Genomic DNA, 19,787 nt, shown 5'->3' with positions numbered 1-19,787 from the left:
ACCTAGATTGGAGGGCACAGGTAGAGGGGTCAACAGGTATATATTTGTGTGTGTTTGTGTTTATGTGTATGTGTGTAAGTCAGAAGTAATGATCATTGACCTAACTAACAATAATATTTCTAAAGGCCTAGGGACATGGCTCTGTGTTTAAGAGCTCATACAGTTCTTGCAGAGTACCAGATTCAGTTTGCACCACCCACACCAGGAGGGACACAACTGCCTATAACTCAAGCTCCAAGGGATCCAATGCCCTCTTCTGGAATCCAAGATCACTTGTATATACACATATACACACAAAATGAAAAGAAAGTAAATCCTGCAAAAAGAACAATGCTTCTTCCTTTAATGCTGAATTAGAGATGTCTACTAAAATTCCTTCGATTTTTGTTTTGTTTTGTTTTAAACCTATATAGTCGGGTATCAATATAAATTTTGTTGATTTTCTTACACTAAAAAAATAGACTGTCGGTTAGGCTAAAGATATGAGTAACACTTATCTTCAATATTCTCTGCATCCTGGAAAATCTACAGAGAAAGAATTGTCACTATTTTTTACTATATACTGTAGGGCCATATTTTCTTCAGAGCAATGCACTTTTAACCCTAATCAAGTGCTCCAGCTAACTTATCTAACCTACTCTAAATCACCAGAAACATCAATAGCACAACATGAAGATACATCTAGAAGGATATGGCATAGGAAACCCAGATAGATGAGAAAGTTTAGAATGTATTAGCATATAAGCACCCCTTTCTTTCACCTAGTAAATTAAACACCTTTTTATGAGCTACTACAAATTCTGTAAAATGTAGTTTAGCAGGAATATCTTCATTTTGGAATATATGTAACTTCCCATAAACTCAATATTTAACCCCCTGAGCTAAGTCTGCAAGTTAACTTAAGAAGCTTAGTGAGTCCAAGGAAATTTGTTCAGTTGAGAATGCACCATAACGTCTGAACAAAACATTTAAATTATACGTTTAGGCTGACAGCAACTGTATTTCAGGGAAGAATCCTTAGAAAGCAGGAGACAATTTCCTTCAGCTTCACGTCATCATTTGATGTAGATTGCCTATTATATTCTTGAGGTATTATGAAAATGGATTTGGAGGTATTTTTTGACAGTGGGTAGGCTAATGGAATCTGGTGACTGTATTTAAAATGTGCAGGGGTTTGTTATATCATGGTAATAGAAATATCAATTGCACTGACAGGTTAAAAAAATCTGTCAATGAATGATAATGAAGTTATTTAAATGTCGACTCACTTGCAAACATTTTCAAAACCCTAAATTATTCTCACTGCTTTAACCTCATGCATCCTAAGTTATTAAGAAGCAGAGTCTGCAAGGCAGCCAATGAGCCTTTGGCTTTGCAAGCTATTTTTATGCCGCCAAATGCACAAGGAGCAATGAAAGTGGCTGTTCTTAATGATTTTAGGAAAGAAACAAAATACAGATGTCACAGCTGCATGATTTAGAGGTGAACACTGTTCCGCTCTCAGGACATCTTATTGGCAATGATTTGAGTAATGTCCGGATGCTTCCTTTCCCCAAGCCTCATTTGGTAGCCCTAGTCCTTGCTTTGTGACCTTGACACTATTACTCTGTGTATCTTCCTTCTTCAGAGATTGTGCTGAAGAGAAGTCAGGGTTCTTTGGATATTTCTTAAGTTTGTTGACAGAACAGCTCAGCTCATTGTAGGTTCAACGTTTGTCCATAAGACTTCATGCATCATTCATTTCTCACTTGAGGAAGGCACCTGACATATGTCCACACTGCCCTTGAGATCAAGAACTTATGGTTGAACAAAAAGAAGTCGACCACCCTTCAAGAGCTTAGAAAGTGTGTGTGTGTGTGTGTGTGTGTGTGTGTGTGTGTGTGTACTTCATTTTTAATTGCAAAGCTCAGAAGTTGCCACCCTCCTAAAAACAAATGAGGAGAATCAGAAAACTTCACTCTTTAGATACTCTTCATAGAAGTTAGGGCACAGGGCAAATATTATCCCCTTCAATGGCAGGTCAGTTAGATAGGCCTGGGGAATTACAGTTTGCTAGTATATAGATACACAGGCAGTGACTTTTGCAGGAAAAATAGTGAATGTTTGGAAATTGATTGAACTGAAGAATTGTAGACACTCAAGTGGCCCAGTATGAGAGTGATGAGGAAGAGAAGATTCCACTCTTGTGAATTTTACTTTCACAGACTCTAGCACCTTCTTAACAATGAACAGTGGAGAAAGGTCTTTGTGCTTTTGCATTTCAAGAAATGGAAGAGAAAATATCAATCTCAAAATTGACCAGCACATTCTGTTCTTTTGTTTTAAATCTTTGTACAGAATTTATTGTTTGTCTCATTTCTCTTTTAAGCATTTTATCAGAGTATATTAGTTGTATATTATAATGGTTTTCACTGTGAAATTTGTTTTTAAAATAAAGTTTTATTTATTCTTTGAGAATTTCATATGTGCATACAATACTTGATAGTATATACCTCTTACTCTCACCTCCAACTCCTAGACCCTCCCTTAACTGCAGTTTCAATTTCATGATTTCATGTGATTTTATAAAATGCATAAACTCATCGAGTCCAGCTAGTGCTGCCTGTGTGCCTATGGGTATAAGGGCCATCCCCTCAAATACAAACAACATTATAGGAACCATATCTTGGCAGAAAATGACTTTCCCTCTTCTAGGAGCCATCAGCTTCCAATAACCCTTAGCTAAAGGGAGAGCCTGGTAAGCTTTTCTTCCATGCATGCTAAGACTTTGATGGGCTTGACCTTGTGCAAGTCTTGTGCAGACAAGCACAGCTACTGTGAACTTATGAATACAATGACCCTGTTGTGCCTCAAGTAGTGTCCTCATCATGACTTCCATAGATGTATGGCTTTCTCCTCTCAGGAAGACCTGACCTCAGGAATAGCTATTTAAGTTTAGGCCAACCAGATGAGAATATATAAGACCTAAACAGTCTGTGTCAGAGAGATAGACCATTCTGTCTTACTCTTGCTGTCTTGTCAGATATAAACACAGGAAAAGACCAAGACACAGTGGTAAGTTCACAGTGTAAGCACAGGCTACCCAAATCCTAAGAATCATAGTCTAGCTTATATCCATTCTTTCCCACATTATATTGCGTAAGGCCTACGGACTACAGTGCCTTTAATCCATACTGCCTATCAGAGTGAAATGCAGAAAGAGCTAAAACAAAAATGAAGATAAGAATTAAAACCAAGAGAATTTTGGAAAAATGCATATACTCTTTACACCTACCCATCTGAGTTTTGTATATTTAGTAAATTGTTCTAAAAGTCACTGTTAAAACCTGTCACAGGGATTGAAGATCAAAAGTAAAATTAGGCAAGATTTTATTTCATCAAGTGCCACAGTTGTTTTCCAGTAATTAATTTTTAAGCACTTGGCTTCTTTGGTGCTGGTTATTGAAAGAAGCTATGTTGTGTGTGTGTGTGTGTGTGTGTGTGTGTGTGTGTGTGTGTGTGTTATTTTTAATCTACCACAGATAGACAAATCTGTGAACAATCCTACAGAGGAAAATGCTTGCTTCATAATATATCTTGGAAATGATACAACCTGAAAATCCAGGGCCACATATATTCTGTCTTAGATAGATCTCTGTATGATCCACATTTAAAATCCTTTCTTTTTATTTGTTTAAATCAAATCACCTCTTTATCCTTATATTCACATTGTGGTTAGCACAAGTTGAAATTTCTGTTTTCAAATTTTACTTGTTTAAATTTTGTTGCTATCTTTCTTTCATTATGAAACCAAGTTTACAGTCTTTTTTTTTCTTTGTTGTCAAGAATATTGTGTTTCTCAGCTGGGCAGTGGTGGCATATGTCTCTAATCCCAGCACTTGAGAGGCAGAGCCAAGTGGATCTCTGTGAGTTCAAGGCCAGTCTGGTCTACCGAGCAAGATCCAGGACAGGAACCAAAAACACACGGAGAAACCCTGTTTTGAAAAAACAAAAAACAAAACAAAACAAAAAACAAACAAACAAAAAAGAATATTGTGTTTCCCAAAGTGTGGTGCTTAGAACACTAATCACATTTTATAACACTTAAGAAAGTATTCTGTAATCAAATAGATTTTTAAAAGGCTACATGTACTAGACAGGCAAAGGGGTTAGTGTATAGTAGACTAATAAAATCCGTGAAAAATTTTAATGTAAAGGAACATTAAATTTTGCCTACTCAAGCATTTCTCAACATTTTGAAAACTATTCCCTTTTCCCATTTTTAGAGACACCATTTCACAAGTTTAACAACTGCTGCATTGGTTCCTAGTCAGCTTGTTGCTGAGCCTGTCTGTCTCCTCTATCAATCCAAGTCCATCTTTTCGGGGTACTCCCACTTTTATGTCTCTGTCAAGAAAACATCATTGGGAAGCTTATGGGGACCAGGGATTTTCTTCTGGGACATAGAGCCAGGCAGACACTCTCTCTCTACTTGGATGCAAGCTGCTCTATATAGACATTGATCCTGTACCACCTGTTGTAATCTTTCTGCTTGAAGAAGGTTTTTGAGACCTTAGCTGTGTCCACCCTAAATCTTTCCTGACTTGGGAGGAAAATGGGAGTGTGATTAGCACAGAAGCCATGGTGGTGGTGGTGGTAAAGCAATAGGAACACCTGATTCCAGCACTAGTGCAGTGACAAGATGCCAGTAGGATTACAAGTGGTTAGTGCTTTCACCTCTGTGCTGCCACACCATTGTTAGCTCCACCCATGATACCTACCAATACTTCCATTACATTTGCAAAACACATGGTAAAACGCTATACACTTGGGTATGAAAATGTATTATCATTTATTTTTTAGATCAATTCATTGTTATAAGAGCCATGGTATTTAGACATCTGAACTTCTATGAATGGAAAATTGGTAAGTGTTGGATCTGTCTTTGAGCTTTGGATAAACAAGATAATAGAACTGACACAAAAATAATAGCAGATACCTTAGAAGATCCAGGCCTATGAGGAAGAGATACAATAAGGGAAATGTGCCCAGTAAAGCAGTATAAACCCTGAAAATTTTTTGCTAATGTAAATATGTGCTGCTCATTCCATTACATCATGCCATGTTAGGATAGCAGTTAAACACATACTTTCACACATTTCCACACCCATGCTCATGCACACACATGTACAAACAAGCACCAAGCAGGAATGTGAGTATGCATACCCAGACACATGCACACACCCACACATAGAGGAACTCATGCACTCATACACATGTGCACACAGATAAGCACCTGCATGTGCTTTGCTAGAGGAACTTTATAACAACAATTCTTACTTGCTATTTTAGAATGTTTTGGTTCAGAAATTATTTTAAAAATGACTCTTCATTCCACCCATTATGTACTGTCTACCACCTCTCTAAGCTCCGATTTTAGTATTTTGCTAGAATATTTGAGTCTCCTGTACATCTTCCGTGAAGTATTATATTTTCACCTGTCATTACATGATACTTACTAATGTACTAACATTGGCACATTTCATCTTTCTCTCACCAGCACCCAGAGAGAGTCTGTATGTTTGTTTTTTCTTGAACATGAAGTATTGTTCAGGCAATAAAGTAGTAACATGAATATCTATATTTTTCCTGAATTTTGCCAATGTAAATCTGAGTTATATCTCCATTATATCTCATGTTAGGATAATAGTTAAACATGGACACACTCATGCATACTTGCATGTACACACACAGGCATGCACACACGCAGTTGAACACTAGATTGTGATATAACACCATCTAGCAGACAAGGAAGTCCTAGCAGAGAAATGCCCATTAAGGATGACTAAGGAAAGAACTGAAAAATCCAAACATCAATCATGGTCTGAGTGAGGAAAGAAATCTTAAACATTTCTTTGAAAAGAGCAGCATGTCTCCTCACACATAGTGGGAATTTGAGGAGAAAAATGATTGGTGTGAGAGGACTATACCAAGAAACATTCTTTTGAATGAATTCTGAAGCCTGTTGTGGCATTCTTTGCTGTCAGGGGATGCCTGTCTGACTGTGGAGGTCCAGACACTGGTCCTGGGTAAACCCAGTTATGCACTGTGTTCCCACAGGCTAATTGCTAGTGCCTAAGATTTTGCCGACTTCTCCTTTCTAAATTGTCTCCTCTGAAAACATCCAAATTATCTCAAGCAGTTTCCTTTAATGCTCTTTCTTCCATGCTGTGGGATGCTATGTAAGCCTTGTAAATTCCTGGCTTTTTGGTACTTATCATTTGTGTAACATTTTCAGGTGAACTATCCTAAATACCAAGTCAGAAAAATTCTTATTTCTAGTAATACCTTTATACAGCTTTGTGGATCCAATGTCTAGTTTGGAGTACATCTTCGTGTATGGTGTGTGTACACATGTGTGTGTGTGTGTGTGTGTGTGTGTGTGTGTGTGTGTGTGTGTGTACACCTGAAGGCCAGACTTCAACACCTTGTGTCTTCTCAATTGCTTTCTATCTTGTTTTTTTGTGCGGGTTTGTGTGGTCTATGTGTGTGCATACATGTGTGAGTGTGTAGAAGCCGGAAGTTAGTTAACACTAGGTGTTTTCTTTTGTCTTTCTCCACCTTATATTTTGAGGCAGGGTCTCTTACTGAATGTGGAGGGAGCTAATTCCATCTATGCCAGACAGACAGAAAATCCTTGGACCTGCCTGTCACCTTCCACCTTATTTTGCATGGGTGCTGGAGTTAATATTTGTGCCATCATGGTTGTGTGGTAAGCACTTGGGTGGCGGAGCATCTCCCTAATGCCCAGAGTTGGCTCTGAATGTAAGCGAGTAAGAGAGTTAATCCATCTGTCTCTCACTTTCACTTGTTGTGTCCTATAGATGTTTGTGAGTCTTCAACATAAAAAAAAAAAAAAAAAACCATTTGAAATGCTATTGTTTTGCTTTTCAAATTAAACCAATTTTATTCTCTAAGTATTATTAATATGTTTCTTGATCATTGTGCACAGCACACTATACCCATTATTTTTTTTGTTTTGTTTTGTTATTTGGGTGAGCTAGCTGTAAGGTACTTGAGAAGGCCCTGTGTGTTGCATCCTGCAACTTAGCACAGAGTCTGGTCCATTTTATTAACTCCACAAAGATAGATGACACAGTGGATTTCACTGTAAACTTCCTTTGTGAGAAAAAGAGGCTGAGAGGAAATTATAGAGCTGCATTCTTCCATAATGATTTTTTAAAAGCTGAAGTAAAATTAAAACAACCTACAGCAAAGGGACAGAACCTGGATTAATTTTTTTTGATAGCCTATTTTTCAGCTGTTCTCTTTGCATAGGTCATTTGAGTCTTATTGATCACTTTATTCCAACTCTGATAGCCTCTCCTGTGCTGTACTGTCTATGATGATGCCATGGAATTAAAACTTTAGTCTACAAAGTAGACCTTCATTAAAAAGTTGATCAAGCCTACTTTATTTAACTGAATTAATAGTTCGTTGATAAGTGGTTAAATCCTGACAGTACTTTACAAGAACCTCAGAGCCGAGAGTTTATGCCCTTCAAACTCGTGCAGCTTAGGATAGAAAAGGGCATCAGGAAGGTTGTGAAATTTTACTTGTTCTGAAGACATTTTCCTCGCTCTTAAAAAGGGGACAGAGACCAAGACAAAAGACCTTGGACAGAACTAGTAATCTATATTTTCTATGACCAAGGATGAAACATCGTTTTTAGACGAATCAGGACACCCTGATTTTTATACTGTGTCAGAGATAAAGCAAAAGTTTAGAAATGTATCTACTAAAAGTGCTTTTATTTTTGTGGTCAACTCAAAGGATGTCCTCAAATATTAATCTTTTTAAATTAATCTCATCCATTATACAAAGTGCATACTTTAAGGAGCAGTTGAGGGATGGTGTTTTAATTTCTACCAATTCAATTTAAATGCAAATGTTAACCACTCACATGATGCTACTGTGTACATAATTAAGCATCATTATATACTGCATGAATCATTTAGAAGCCTCCTGAGAGCCATTCTACTATGTAAAACATGCATCACACTGACAAGCAGCCAAATGACGTACACTTCTATGCTCATTAAAGCATTTTTTGAATTACAGGTCAACCGATTATGGGACAACCTATGAAAAGCTGAATGATAAAGTGGGGTTGAAGACAATTTTAAGCTATCTCTATGTGTGTCCGACCAATAAGCGTAAGGTAAGACATGGATATATAGCTTGCTACTGATTCATGATGTGACTTTTGTTTTGCTTTGAATAACCACTCTTGCTACCAAAAATTCCATTAAAGTAAAGCTAGGATAGGAAACGTAAAATTAAGTTGATGGTGTTAAGGTAGCAACATGCCTGACGTCTCATAATTTTCTTATCAGAAGCTGTGAAATTGAAGGGTCGGGGCCAGCCCTGTTGTTTCCATTTAAGAAAGGCATTTAGTATCCTCCAGTGAGTGAGTACATATCATGTTTGTCTTTCAGAGTCTGGGTTACAGGGTGAATTTTTTCTAGATCTATCCATTTGCCTTCAAACCTCATGATGTCATTGTTTTTCTCTGCTGAGTAGTACTCCATTGTGTATATGTACCACATTTTATTTATCCATTCTTCAGTTGAAAGGCATCTAGGTTGTTCCCAGGTTCTGGGTATTACAAATAATGCTGCTGAAAGACAAACACGGTATGTACTCACTCATAGGAGGATACTAGATGTAAAACAAAGGATGACTAGACTGCTGCTCACAACTCCAGGGAGGCTGCCTAGAAAACAGGACCCTAAGAAAGACACAGGGATTGCCCAATGACAGAGAAATGGATAAGATGAGCAAACTGGACGTGGGGGGAGTAATGAAGGGCAAGGGTTGGGGGAAAGAGAGCTTAGGGGAGCAGGAGATCCCAGCTGGTTCAAGAACAGAGAGGGAGAACAAGGCAAAGAGACCATGATAAATGAAGACCCCATAGGAACAGGATGAAGCAAAGTGCTAGAAAGGTCCCCAGAAATCCACAAAGATACCTCCACTGTAGACTACTGGCAATGGTCAAGAGAGAGCCGGAACTGATCTACTCTGTTGATCTGATGGCCAAACACTCTGTCATGCTAGAACTGTCATCCAATGACTGATGGAAGAGGATGCAGAGATCCATGGCCATGCCCCAGGTGGAGCTCCAGGAGTCCACTCGGCAAGAAAGAGGAGGGATTGTATGAACAAGGGTTGTTGAGACAATGATTGGAAAAAGCACAGGGACAAATAGCCACACTAATGGAAACACATGAACTATGAACCAAAAGCTGAGCAGCCTCCAAATGGATCAGGCCCTCTGGATAAGCAAGACAGTTGATTAACTTGAAAGGTTTGGAAGGCCCCCAGGCAATGGGACCCAGACCTGTCCTTAGTGCACGAGCTGGCTGTTTGGAACCAGGGACTTATGCAGGGATACTTTGCTCAGCCTGGGATGAGGGGACTGGAGGCTGAGCTGAATCCCCAGGGGAGTCCTTGCCCTGGATGAGATGGGAATGGAGATGGGTGGGGGAAGGGGGGGTAGAGTGGGGAGGACAAGGGAATCCATGGCTGATATGTAAAATTAAATTATAAAATAAATTTTAAAAAAGAAAGGCATTTGCTGAGACAAGCCTTACCAAGAAGAGGCTGCTGACTGTCCTGCAAACCTTGGCTTGCCGGTCTCGAGACTTAGAAAAAGTCTTAATGAGGCAAATAAAAGGCAAGCTTTCAAACACACATCCTTGTTTTCTCTTGACATGGCATATGTAAATTAGCTAGAGTTCCAGGGAAGGCATAGTCCCATAACAATCAGGGAATTATAGAAGTTTAGTTTATCAGGTTTGTTCAGGTTGCACCTAGTGTCAGGATGGAGGTACAGCATGTCAAAGAGAGTGAAATTTAGTGAAGAGGTGGCTTTAATCTCTTCATAGATCCTAACTGTGAACTGCCTTAGGAATTATCCTCATTATTTAAAATGATGAAACAGGTTCAGAGAAAATAAATATCTTGCTTTTATCTGAGAGTTACAGCTAGCAATCAACTATATAGTCTGTACTTCCTCCTTGGTAATCATAAATATTCTACTATATTAGTCTTCTCTGTTTTCTCCTACCAAGTGGGGTGAACTTATCTTCAGAAAGCTTTGTTCTCAGAAGAAAATCTTTGACTGTAATTGACAAATGTCTCAAAGGTAGAGAAATGTTATATCTACATATTTGTTTTATAAATTTATATTATCACATCCTGAATCCTGTCATGAGAAGCAGAAGCATACCAGCCTTAGGAGAACAGATAATATCCACCAAGAACCAGCAGAGAGCCACCCATCATTGTTTCCTAAACTGGTTCTGTTACCCTGACAACATTGTTACCTAGTCTCTCCTCTTAGAGTCACCATTGGATACTGTTAGCATAATTCAGCATTTCCTGTCTTCTGGTCTGCCATCCTCAACTTGAGTATAATATCAAAAGTACTAGGTGGATGTCAAAAGTGCCATTCTGCTTCTGCCAGCCTCTGTTGCTCTGGATAAGGTCTCAAGTACCTTATGATGCAATTCACATACTTTGGATGTGCATGTGGTATTAGACACACTGATGTAAAGTTACTATTCCCACTGGCTCTAATCATGTTAAGTTCTCTAGTAATTGCTGCTTCACAGATGGATGTGGACTCTGCATTTGAGTGGTGGGAGTGGGGACCCATCTAAGCTCAACGCTGAACAGATAACTGTGATGACTTACTCTATCTACCCAAGCACAGTATCCTTAGACTAAAAGTGGGCATAATGATAGCACTTGTCTTGTGACTACAGTTGTAAAGCATGTGTGACATTAGACGTTTTAAGTGCTTAGCACAGAACAATACAGGCTTAATCAATGTTTGTACTTCATTTTTCTTTCTTACCACCCTGTTCCTTCTGCTTCATAAAATTATAGGGAGCAATAGTAGTGATTATCCCCTATAATTAAGAGTGTCCAGGAGAACATTGTGTGATAATCAGAATGTTCTTCAAAGATGTCTAGTGCTTTAGATACTAGCAACCCATGGCTACTGGATATTTTAAAGATGACTTAAATTATTGAGGAACTGAATTTTAAACCCCATTTAACTTTTATTTACATAACTATATTTGGTGAGGATCACAGCATGGGACAGCACAGTATGAGAGCTATACTCTCAGCATTGCTTATTGACTAGTTACTTGGTCTTCATCAATAATTTTATCTAACAGTTTTGGTCTGCTGTATACAGCCTTGGGATGTGGAGCTGAACTTCTAGCCTTCAGTTTCATAATGAGATTTAGTTGTTTTCTGGCTTTAAATTGATTCTATCTTCTCTATTGATTTTAGTTCTAGTTCACATTATTAGTAAATTTGATTTAACAATCAATAAACTGTATGCTAGGCAATGGAGGTTGAAGTGAGAAATAAAGGCAGTGAGACAGCTTAGTGGGTAGAGGTGCTTACTGTCAAGCTTGACAACTGGAACATATGTGCTGGAGGGGAGAACAGCTTGTCCTCTCACCTCCACACTAGCAGGATGCCATGAGTGCAACAAACAAATGAACACAAAAGCCAGCGCCCCAAATTCCAAGACCCCATACCACAATGGTAAAAGCCAAAGTGATGTCTAATTGAAAACACCTTGAACTGAGATTCAGAAATCACTGCCCCTGCCTTGAATATGTTTCTACTTGGCAGTTGATTTGGGCAAATCATTTATATTTGTAACATGTTATGTGGAAGATGTAAATTTATAGCTGAAAGAGCCCTTAGAACTGATCTTTTCCAGTGATAGTTTCTGCTTTAAAGATAGTGTTTGAAATGAACATGATTTTTTAAGACTGCAATGCCTAATATTGATTGCAGGAATTTCTATATATGCTGGATGCATGGTGATGGTCCCCAAACCAATACTTTTTTAGGAACTGGATTCAGTGTGGCTTTCAGGCACAGATAGGCTACTGGAGACAAGGAAACCTGAAGGGAGGACACAAAGAGCTATATAAAAGGCTAATAATACAAAATCCATTCTGCCAGATGCATTCGTACCAACGGGGGCGTGCATGGTTAACCTGTACTGACCATTCACTTTACACTAAACATCTGGCCAGGGACATTTAGATGTTCTGAATTGATGCTTGGAAAAGCATTTTTCTAAAAAAAAAAAAAAAAAAAAGGAACAGGCTCCCCTTGGCTGTGAGAGAATAGCTTCTCCAGGACTGATGCTTCCCACATGCAGAGTTGGCCCTGTGATGTTTGGGATACAATGTTCCTGAGTAAACCTAAACCAAGGCATCCCAAGGTAAATGGAACCTTCAGGGCCACTGAGGTTCTGACAGACTTAAGATATACTGGAGCATGATGAATGCTTTTCACAGTGGTTCAAAAAAATCAATAAAGTTGGCATAGCAATGTATTTGTATACAGTTTTTTTGCTTTTGAAGAAAATTTATCACTATGAAATATATACCTACTGAAATAAGACATTTGAACCAAAGAGATAATACCTCTGCAACACCTTAAATGAGAATATGCTTTCCACAGAATATAAAACTGATGTAAAACGAGGAGGAAGAGACATAACACATCATCAGGCTTTACTAATTATGAAAGACAAAGGCTCTCAAGCTTACTTCAGTTCAGGATTTCTGAAATTCTCTAGTGAAAAGGAGAATCCTATAAAGGATGTTATTAAGTCTTTTAGCTCTCTAGTGTGTTATCTGACAAGTTAGCTTCTCACGTCCAGATCTTCCTTTCTGTGTTTTGCATCAGTTGAACAATTGAAATAAAGCAGACAAATTCCGCATAGCTGTCTGTGTTCCCAGAAACCTGTTTGTCTTCACATTCTTGTGCTATTTTTAGCTGTTTGTGAGAACAAGAGCGGGTCTTTAATCATTGAGTCTCAAACAGTGGGCACTAAGCCCTTGCTTTGCAGGCAGCTTGTTAAGGACATCACTGGGATCAGAGTCCAGAATAAAACAGACCCTATTTACACTTTAAATTGATGATCAAACACTGTCTGTTTCTTTGTTGTTTGAGATAAATGACAACAGATTCCTTCGATATGTTTGATAGAGTAAACATTGTCCCCACATTGTATGTTAGTCTAGCATATCTTGACTAAGAGACACAGAAAGCCTGCCCCTAAGTATTATGTTGGCTCACTCATTTGTTCTTGTAGAAAGAACCCTACCCCTTCTCTCTGATATATGAGATGGTCTCAAGGGACAAGGCTGAGTGGGCCCCAGTGCCAGAGGAGAGTCAGGGTAGCTACCTGTTATCATGTCTATACAGGAGAACAGTTCCACACGTCCAGTTCAAAGTACATCTCTGTAGTCTATGTCTGCAGAGTTTTCTAGGCTGCACATACAGTCTCCTCTGAGAATGGATGATTTAACTCATACCTGAAAAGAACAGCTGTGGTCCAGAGAGTGAAGAGGAGAGCTAACATTCATGAATACAAGGCAACCCCAAAGCAATGTTGAAATCTCCATTCCATTTTCAAATTCTTTCCAGCATTTATTTGCATTGTGTTTAAAAAGAAAAGGTCTTTGTACTCTGCCTTATTTATCAGTGATACTTGTCTTATTGTTCCCAACCAACTCTAGCTGCCCTCCCTTCAAAGGTGCGTAAAACATCCTCGGGGATTAAAGCTACAAAACTACATGGAAGAGAAAAGGGAAAAAAAATCTAGTTTAATTTTATCTTGCTGCAGTCAATTCATTTAGTTGCTATAATCTTGTGATCTCTGCACAGTGTTCCTCACAGAGAGATTAAAAAAAAAAAACAAAAACCTAGACAGTGTTAGATTTTTATTTCTTGTGTCACTTTTCCATCCTTGCTCCTTCTCTTTTCTGTTATCACATCTTAATTAATATTATGCCTGCTGAGAGATGCGTCTAAGACTTTCACCCTATAAATAGGACCCTTGTTCGCCAGAACACATTGATCATCCTTGCTCGTCTCCTGGTACCTGCCAGCATTAAACACTGTTTGCATTTTCTCCAGATGTTTAGGTTTTAATCACCATGCTGCATGAGGCACTTTCTAAATTGGTGTTTGATGACTGACTCTCTGAGTCTCCCCCACCCCAGCCTGCTTAATTATTTATATCATGTGTTTAGATAGTCCACATGCCACTCGTGTGACTTGGGGGTCAGGAAAGAGGTAGGACTGATAAGATCTCGAAATTTGTTGAGGAAGAACTCTGTCATTGAATCAGATCTTAAAAGAAGGTGATTTACAATAGCTATTCATTTATTTAATGGTTACAAAAACAGAATTTATAATAAATAGTTTAGAGACTTACATGCATCGGGCAAAAGAGTAGCAAAGATTGTGGGACCTTGAAAGAAGATGTTAAATGCCACTTACTCTGTGTGGTAATAGTGCACTGGAGAGTCTGTGCTGTGTCCAATCCTCCCTTTAGAAGGTGAGATCCTGAAAGACACAAATAGCGCTAATCAGTCTCTACTCTCCCACATGACATCATTCTTGGTGTATAGAGTAGGTGTTCAGCACATGGCTAAGTAAATGTCTTGAACTTGTGTTAAATGCTGGATTCCAGTTGTAACAAGCAGTACCCTGTGAAGACAACCTCCACTCATTTCCCTTTGAAGTGACTAAACAAGGGCCGCAGAGAATCCCCATAGGTTTCACCCATTTCTAGGCCATGCTGGATAATTGTATGTTCCCTAAGAAGAAGAGCATGATTAATCTTTAAAATGCCAGGACTTTGCATAGCACTCACTCCACATTATCTGGAGAGGCCAAGAGGAACTAGAGCATTGTATAATACATCAAAGTGCTTCTGTGACATTTCCCTTGGTGGGCACGCAACACTTGCTCACTTTACCCTACCCCTTTTATCTGTCCCTTTGTACACAAGCTCATCCGTTTTCCTCTAATCTTCTGAAAAGAGTATGTATTTCATTCATAGAGAAGTGCTGTGGTGCATGAACTCCAAGTAGAATGGAAGTGGCATTTTCAAAACTTCAATGAAAGTGACTTTATTTTAGTGAATAAGGGCTTGCTAGCCTCCACCTAATCCGAGTTACTATCGCTGAAGGCAAAGACCATCTCTTTTGATTCCTCCTAGTTACATCTGATTGTTTATACTGTTCTGGTCCATTTAACAGTGTCCAACTTTCTTCCTGGACACTAAAAATATAAAATCCAAGAAAATATGTTTTTGTTTGTTTGTTTTTATGTGTGTGTGTGTGTGTGTGTGTGTGTGTGTGTGTGTGTCTTTTTCCTGTGAGTGATTTTCTAACAGTTTTCCATACCTTTGGCTTTTAAACAATCTGCGTTATATTTGCAAGGTGTACTCTTTGAAGCAGAGGCAGAGTTTCAGGAATCTTATCACTCCAAGGTGGCCCTAGGGAGCTCCTGGACTCTGGAGAGCATAGATTGAAAGGGACACTAATAAATGTATACGCAAGCACAAGCACACATGTACACACACACACACACACACACACACACACACACCTGATTGCGGATACTCCTGTCTCCGTGTACCTGCAAAAGCCACTATTTTGTATAAATTAAAGGACTTTATTGACATTCAAAAATAATGGTTCATAAAACCACTCTTTTCAAAAGTTAAAAATTGTTTCTAAAACTGATGTCTAGAATTTCCTAAATATAAACTATATCTTAAGGTGTTCTAGTTTCATTTGATCATTGTGCCAAATACCAAAACCAAGAGAAATGTAGGGGACTAATAGGATTTCATTAAGCTTCAAGGTTAGAGTCTATTACTAAGGAATGTTAAGGCTAGAAATCAAGGTCAGAAGCTGAAGAAACAACTGTCTATAAACTTAAGAAGGAACATCAAGCAGAAACCCTGAAACAATGTTACTTATTTGCTCACTTTGAAAACTGTGTTTAGCTAGCTTTATTGTACAGCCCAGGACCACAAGCCCAGGGAATGGTGCCGCTCACAGTGGGCTGAGCGCCCCCACTTCAACTGACAGTCAAGGTGGGCCTCTGCTAGTGTACTCACGTGACAGTCTGACATGTGCAGTCTCTCATCTGAGACTCTCTTCTCAAATAATGCTAGACTGTGTCGTGGTGAAGGTTAAACCAAACTAGGAAGTCAGGTTCAAAACTGAATTGGGATGTTGGGGCATAAAACTCACTTCCTTCTTTCTTCTGCCTTTATCCCCCCATGTCACCTAATTATTCAAAGTTCACAGAATTGATCATACAAACTTACATTTTATAGTTTTAATTTATACACCATTAAAAGTAGTATTTAGTAGTTTTGGTGGGATTTTCTTTCATAATTAGCATTCCCTGTTTGTTATTCCCCATTGTAAGATACAATGTCTATCACATTCATTTTATGCCTACTACACTACCATATTAAAAAATAACCATGAATCACAGATTCAAAACACTAAGTTCCATGTATATGAAGATCATAAATATGACTATGATTATTGAGAATTTACAGTCAATACTTTAGTAACCACATTTGTGCTTAAATAATATATATTATACATGTATGTAGCTAACTAGAGAAATAAATATAAAGATGATAGTTAAACAGAGTAATCTTTTCTAAGTTAAAAGATCTTTATAAAACTTAAAAAATTCTGTTTTTATGTTACTTTTAACAAATGACCTTAGTGAAAATAATGAAACATAAGTAAGCCTTCTGCAAACTTTATGAAGTAAGATTTTCCTGGAAACTACAAAGTTGTTTTTTTTTTTTTTTCCCCCCGACTGGATCTTAGAAGTTAGGTGGCACAAGGTGACCAGATTGTCACGGTGAAAAGATAGATACACTGCAGATTCTGACTGTTTTCCATGTCTACAGCAAACTCTGTTGTTCTTTTGTGAAGCAGATGTTATCTACTTCTCTATCTTGCTTCTTATTTATTTATTTTTGCCTCCTCATCTGTCCTTATTAGAGCTCTTGTTTGCTGTAGTCTGGCTGCCCTACTGTTAAAAGTCCATCCATTACCCTTTTATGAAGGTCAGATGCATTATTTCAGGTTAGGCCCAAGTCATGCTCTGCTGTGGAAAATGGTTAGACTTCCTTTCAACATTCTGATCTGTTTGCTTCCTGCACACTCCCTGTGGCTTCTCAGGGGTTTCCATCATCTGGTGTTTGACATATTGTTTCTGGAACATTTGTTCCTAGTGAGTACCCTGGGCTGCTCTCATGATGGATGGCAGTGAAAGCCTACCATGGTAGGAAATCTGCCATATTTACCCAGGTGGGGATGCCTCCCTCTTAATGTATGAGAGCTGCCCTGAGCATTGTCATGACGCTGTCAATCAAAGCGAGTCAATGTGGAAGAATCTTTTATGAAACCACTTCTTCTGCCCTGGAGAAATTAAGTGACTACCTGCAGCCTCAGGGACTAAATGGATTTTCTATAGAAACATTTCTGTTGCTGCTGTTGACTTGTCCTTTCTCTTGAGGAAGTCTTCCTTTGAAAGTTTATCTCACTGTTCCTCTAGACTTGCGTTTTCCTGACTTACTGGCCCCTCACCTCTAATGTGCATCTTGTCTCCTAATATTTCAAGTATTTGAAATAAATTTGGCAGAATGAAAGTACTATAGCTTGTAGAATAATAAAGCAGGCTTACATATTCAGAGGTAGAAGGCCTTCATGGGAGAGTATATGATGTACTGGTTAGTAGAGATATCTACTTTGATTGATTACAGCTATGTTTATTTTGAGGGGGGACTAGACTACCACACATTGCCATGGTGCCTGTAGTGGAGAAAAGGACAGTGTGGATGAATCTGAAAAATAAAGAGTAAGGTAAAGAAAACATTCTGATTACGCACACCTCTCACAGAGAAGAGGTGTGGCCAGTAAGGTGCGGATGGGGAAGCCAAGACGGAAGGAAGCAGAGGTTGCTGCATGAACTGGAGGTAGCCCTATAGCAGTGAAAGTGAACACAAAATGCACGGAGGACAATGAGCAGAAGAAAAAGAAGTAATAAAGCAGTAAATATTTTCAGCAATAGAAATGAAGGAATCCCTTGAGCTGTCTCAGAGAAAGGAGAGCTAATTTAGCGGAAACTTATGAAGGCTTTCAGAGGGAGCACAACCCACCCTTATCTATCTGTCCTCCCCGATTGGTTTCAAATGTGGGTGGCTGTTTCTGAAACTGGTTAACGAGGCAATTACGCTTCAAGTATGGGGCTGCTGCAGGCCTAGATGTAGGCTCCCCAGTGGCCCCCTAGCAGCAGATTCAAATATAACTGGGGCCCTTCCCTTCAAACTTCTGTCCTTTGAGTGCTGTCTCCTTAATGTGCACACCGTTTCCCCCAGTGGCTTCTCTCGTTTCCACACACAGCTTGCGTTTTTTGTATGTGTTCCATCACTGTGAAGTTATGCTTTATTTGAATTTAGCCATGTGTCTGAACTCAATGCTTTTATTAGTCTTGAGACAATGCATAATTAGAACGGACTGTGAGGACACGTTCTGGTTTTGTATTGCACTTAAGCCAATATTCTAGCTGGATACTCTTGGACCAGGCTTTGTTTGTTGACTGGTTTCCTTTGAGTCTTTTTGTAATATTTCCCTTCCTCTTTAAAGTAAACTGCAGTAATTGTGTCAACATCATAAGGCAGACAGAACAAGAATCAAAACAAGCCATATACCTGAACACAAGCGTCTAGAAAATGTTAGTTTTGTTGAACTTTTTCTTTATTTCAATTTACATGGCGTGCCTTATCTTGCCATTTGTCAATCAGTAGTTAAAACGTATCTATTTTGTACCCTTTCTAAAGAATTAGGATCTAGAAAAGAAACATATGACATTATTCTAACTCTTAAAGATCATACAGACTGGTAAAGAAAACAAACACACAGTCAATGCCAGTGCAGAACTTACATATTGTAATAGCTGTGTACACACAGCACTGTCCCTGGGGACTCCATGAATCTTTCTCAGCGATGCAAATATTTGTCAAAGGAGAAAGGAAAAAGACGATGAAAACTGTCTTTTAGTGCATGTGCTGCAAGAAAATGATGCTCGCAGAACACCACAGATAAATTGGAGTGATTTACAATTTTCAGTGTCTATTTTCAGACTTAAAGCATACGAATTTGCATTACTATTTAACCATTACAACTAATTGGACCTCCCCAACATATCTTCATGAGCATTTAAATTGTAAGTCTAATGTGATAATGAAATTTACTTCTAATTTTGCAAATTTTTGTATTATCTTGAATATAAAATCAGGAAACAGATAATGCTCACATGATTTATATTAAACTAATAGATCTAAAAAACCATCCTCTTATGGATTTTATGTATTTACCATTTATCCTAAGCAATTCCTCAGTTAGAACCATTGATGAGCTTTGGAAGTAAAGTATTAAGGACAAAAAATTAGCACACATTTATGCATAATTCTTTCCAGATTTTTTGAAAGATTAAATGAATGTAAATGTAAGATATGTGGACCTTCACCCCCCAGTGACCTTATGGAGTTTACCATCCCATTACAAGAATGCAATAACATTGTATAAGATGGTGGATGCAATGATAAGGGCCCTAATAATTTGCAGGGGACTGTATGCTAGAATTGTCACAAAGTCATCATGAGAAGGCTTCACTCGTTCAGTGGAGAAGATGACTGTGAAGTGGTATCTTAGTTATTAGTTTTAAGTACCACAGCACAGGGTCATCTATGAAAAGAAACTTAAAGAATTGCTTAGATTGGATTAGCTTGTTGAAATATCTGTGGGGGATTTTCTTGTTTACTAATTAGTTAATAATCAAATGATTATTAAAAATATGAAGTTATT

The 19,787-nt window shown here is 38.4% G+C and overlaps 1 protein-coding gene across 5 annotated transcripts in view; it reads left to right on the top strand.

Annotated features, from left to right (window-relative positions):
• Window positions 1-19,787, top strand: part of Sorcs1 (sortilin related VPS10 domain containing receptor 1) — a 535,816-nt gene that overhangs the window by 282,222 nt on the left and 233,807 nt on the right. For all 5 annotated transcript variants that reach the window (XM_036172192.1, XM_036172212.1, XM_036172201.1 and 2 more), the window contains exon 3: window positions 8,101-8,200. In XM_036172192.1, the coding sequence (XP_036028085.1) occupies window positions 8,101-8,200 (100 nt within the window). The remainder of the gene's footprint in view (window positions 1-8,100; window positions 8,201-19,787) is intronic.

This window comes from Onychomys torridus, chromosome 1 (assembly GCF_903995425.1).
Source record: "Onychomys torridus chromosome 1, mOncTor1.1, whole genome shotgun sequence".
Lineage (NCBI taxonomy): Eukaryota > Metazoa > Chordata > Mammalia > Rodentia > Cricetidae > Onychomys > Onychomys torridus.
This window is presented reverse-complemented; position numbering and strand designations above follow the sequence as displayed.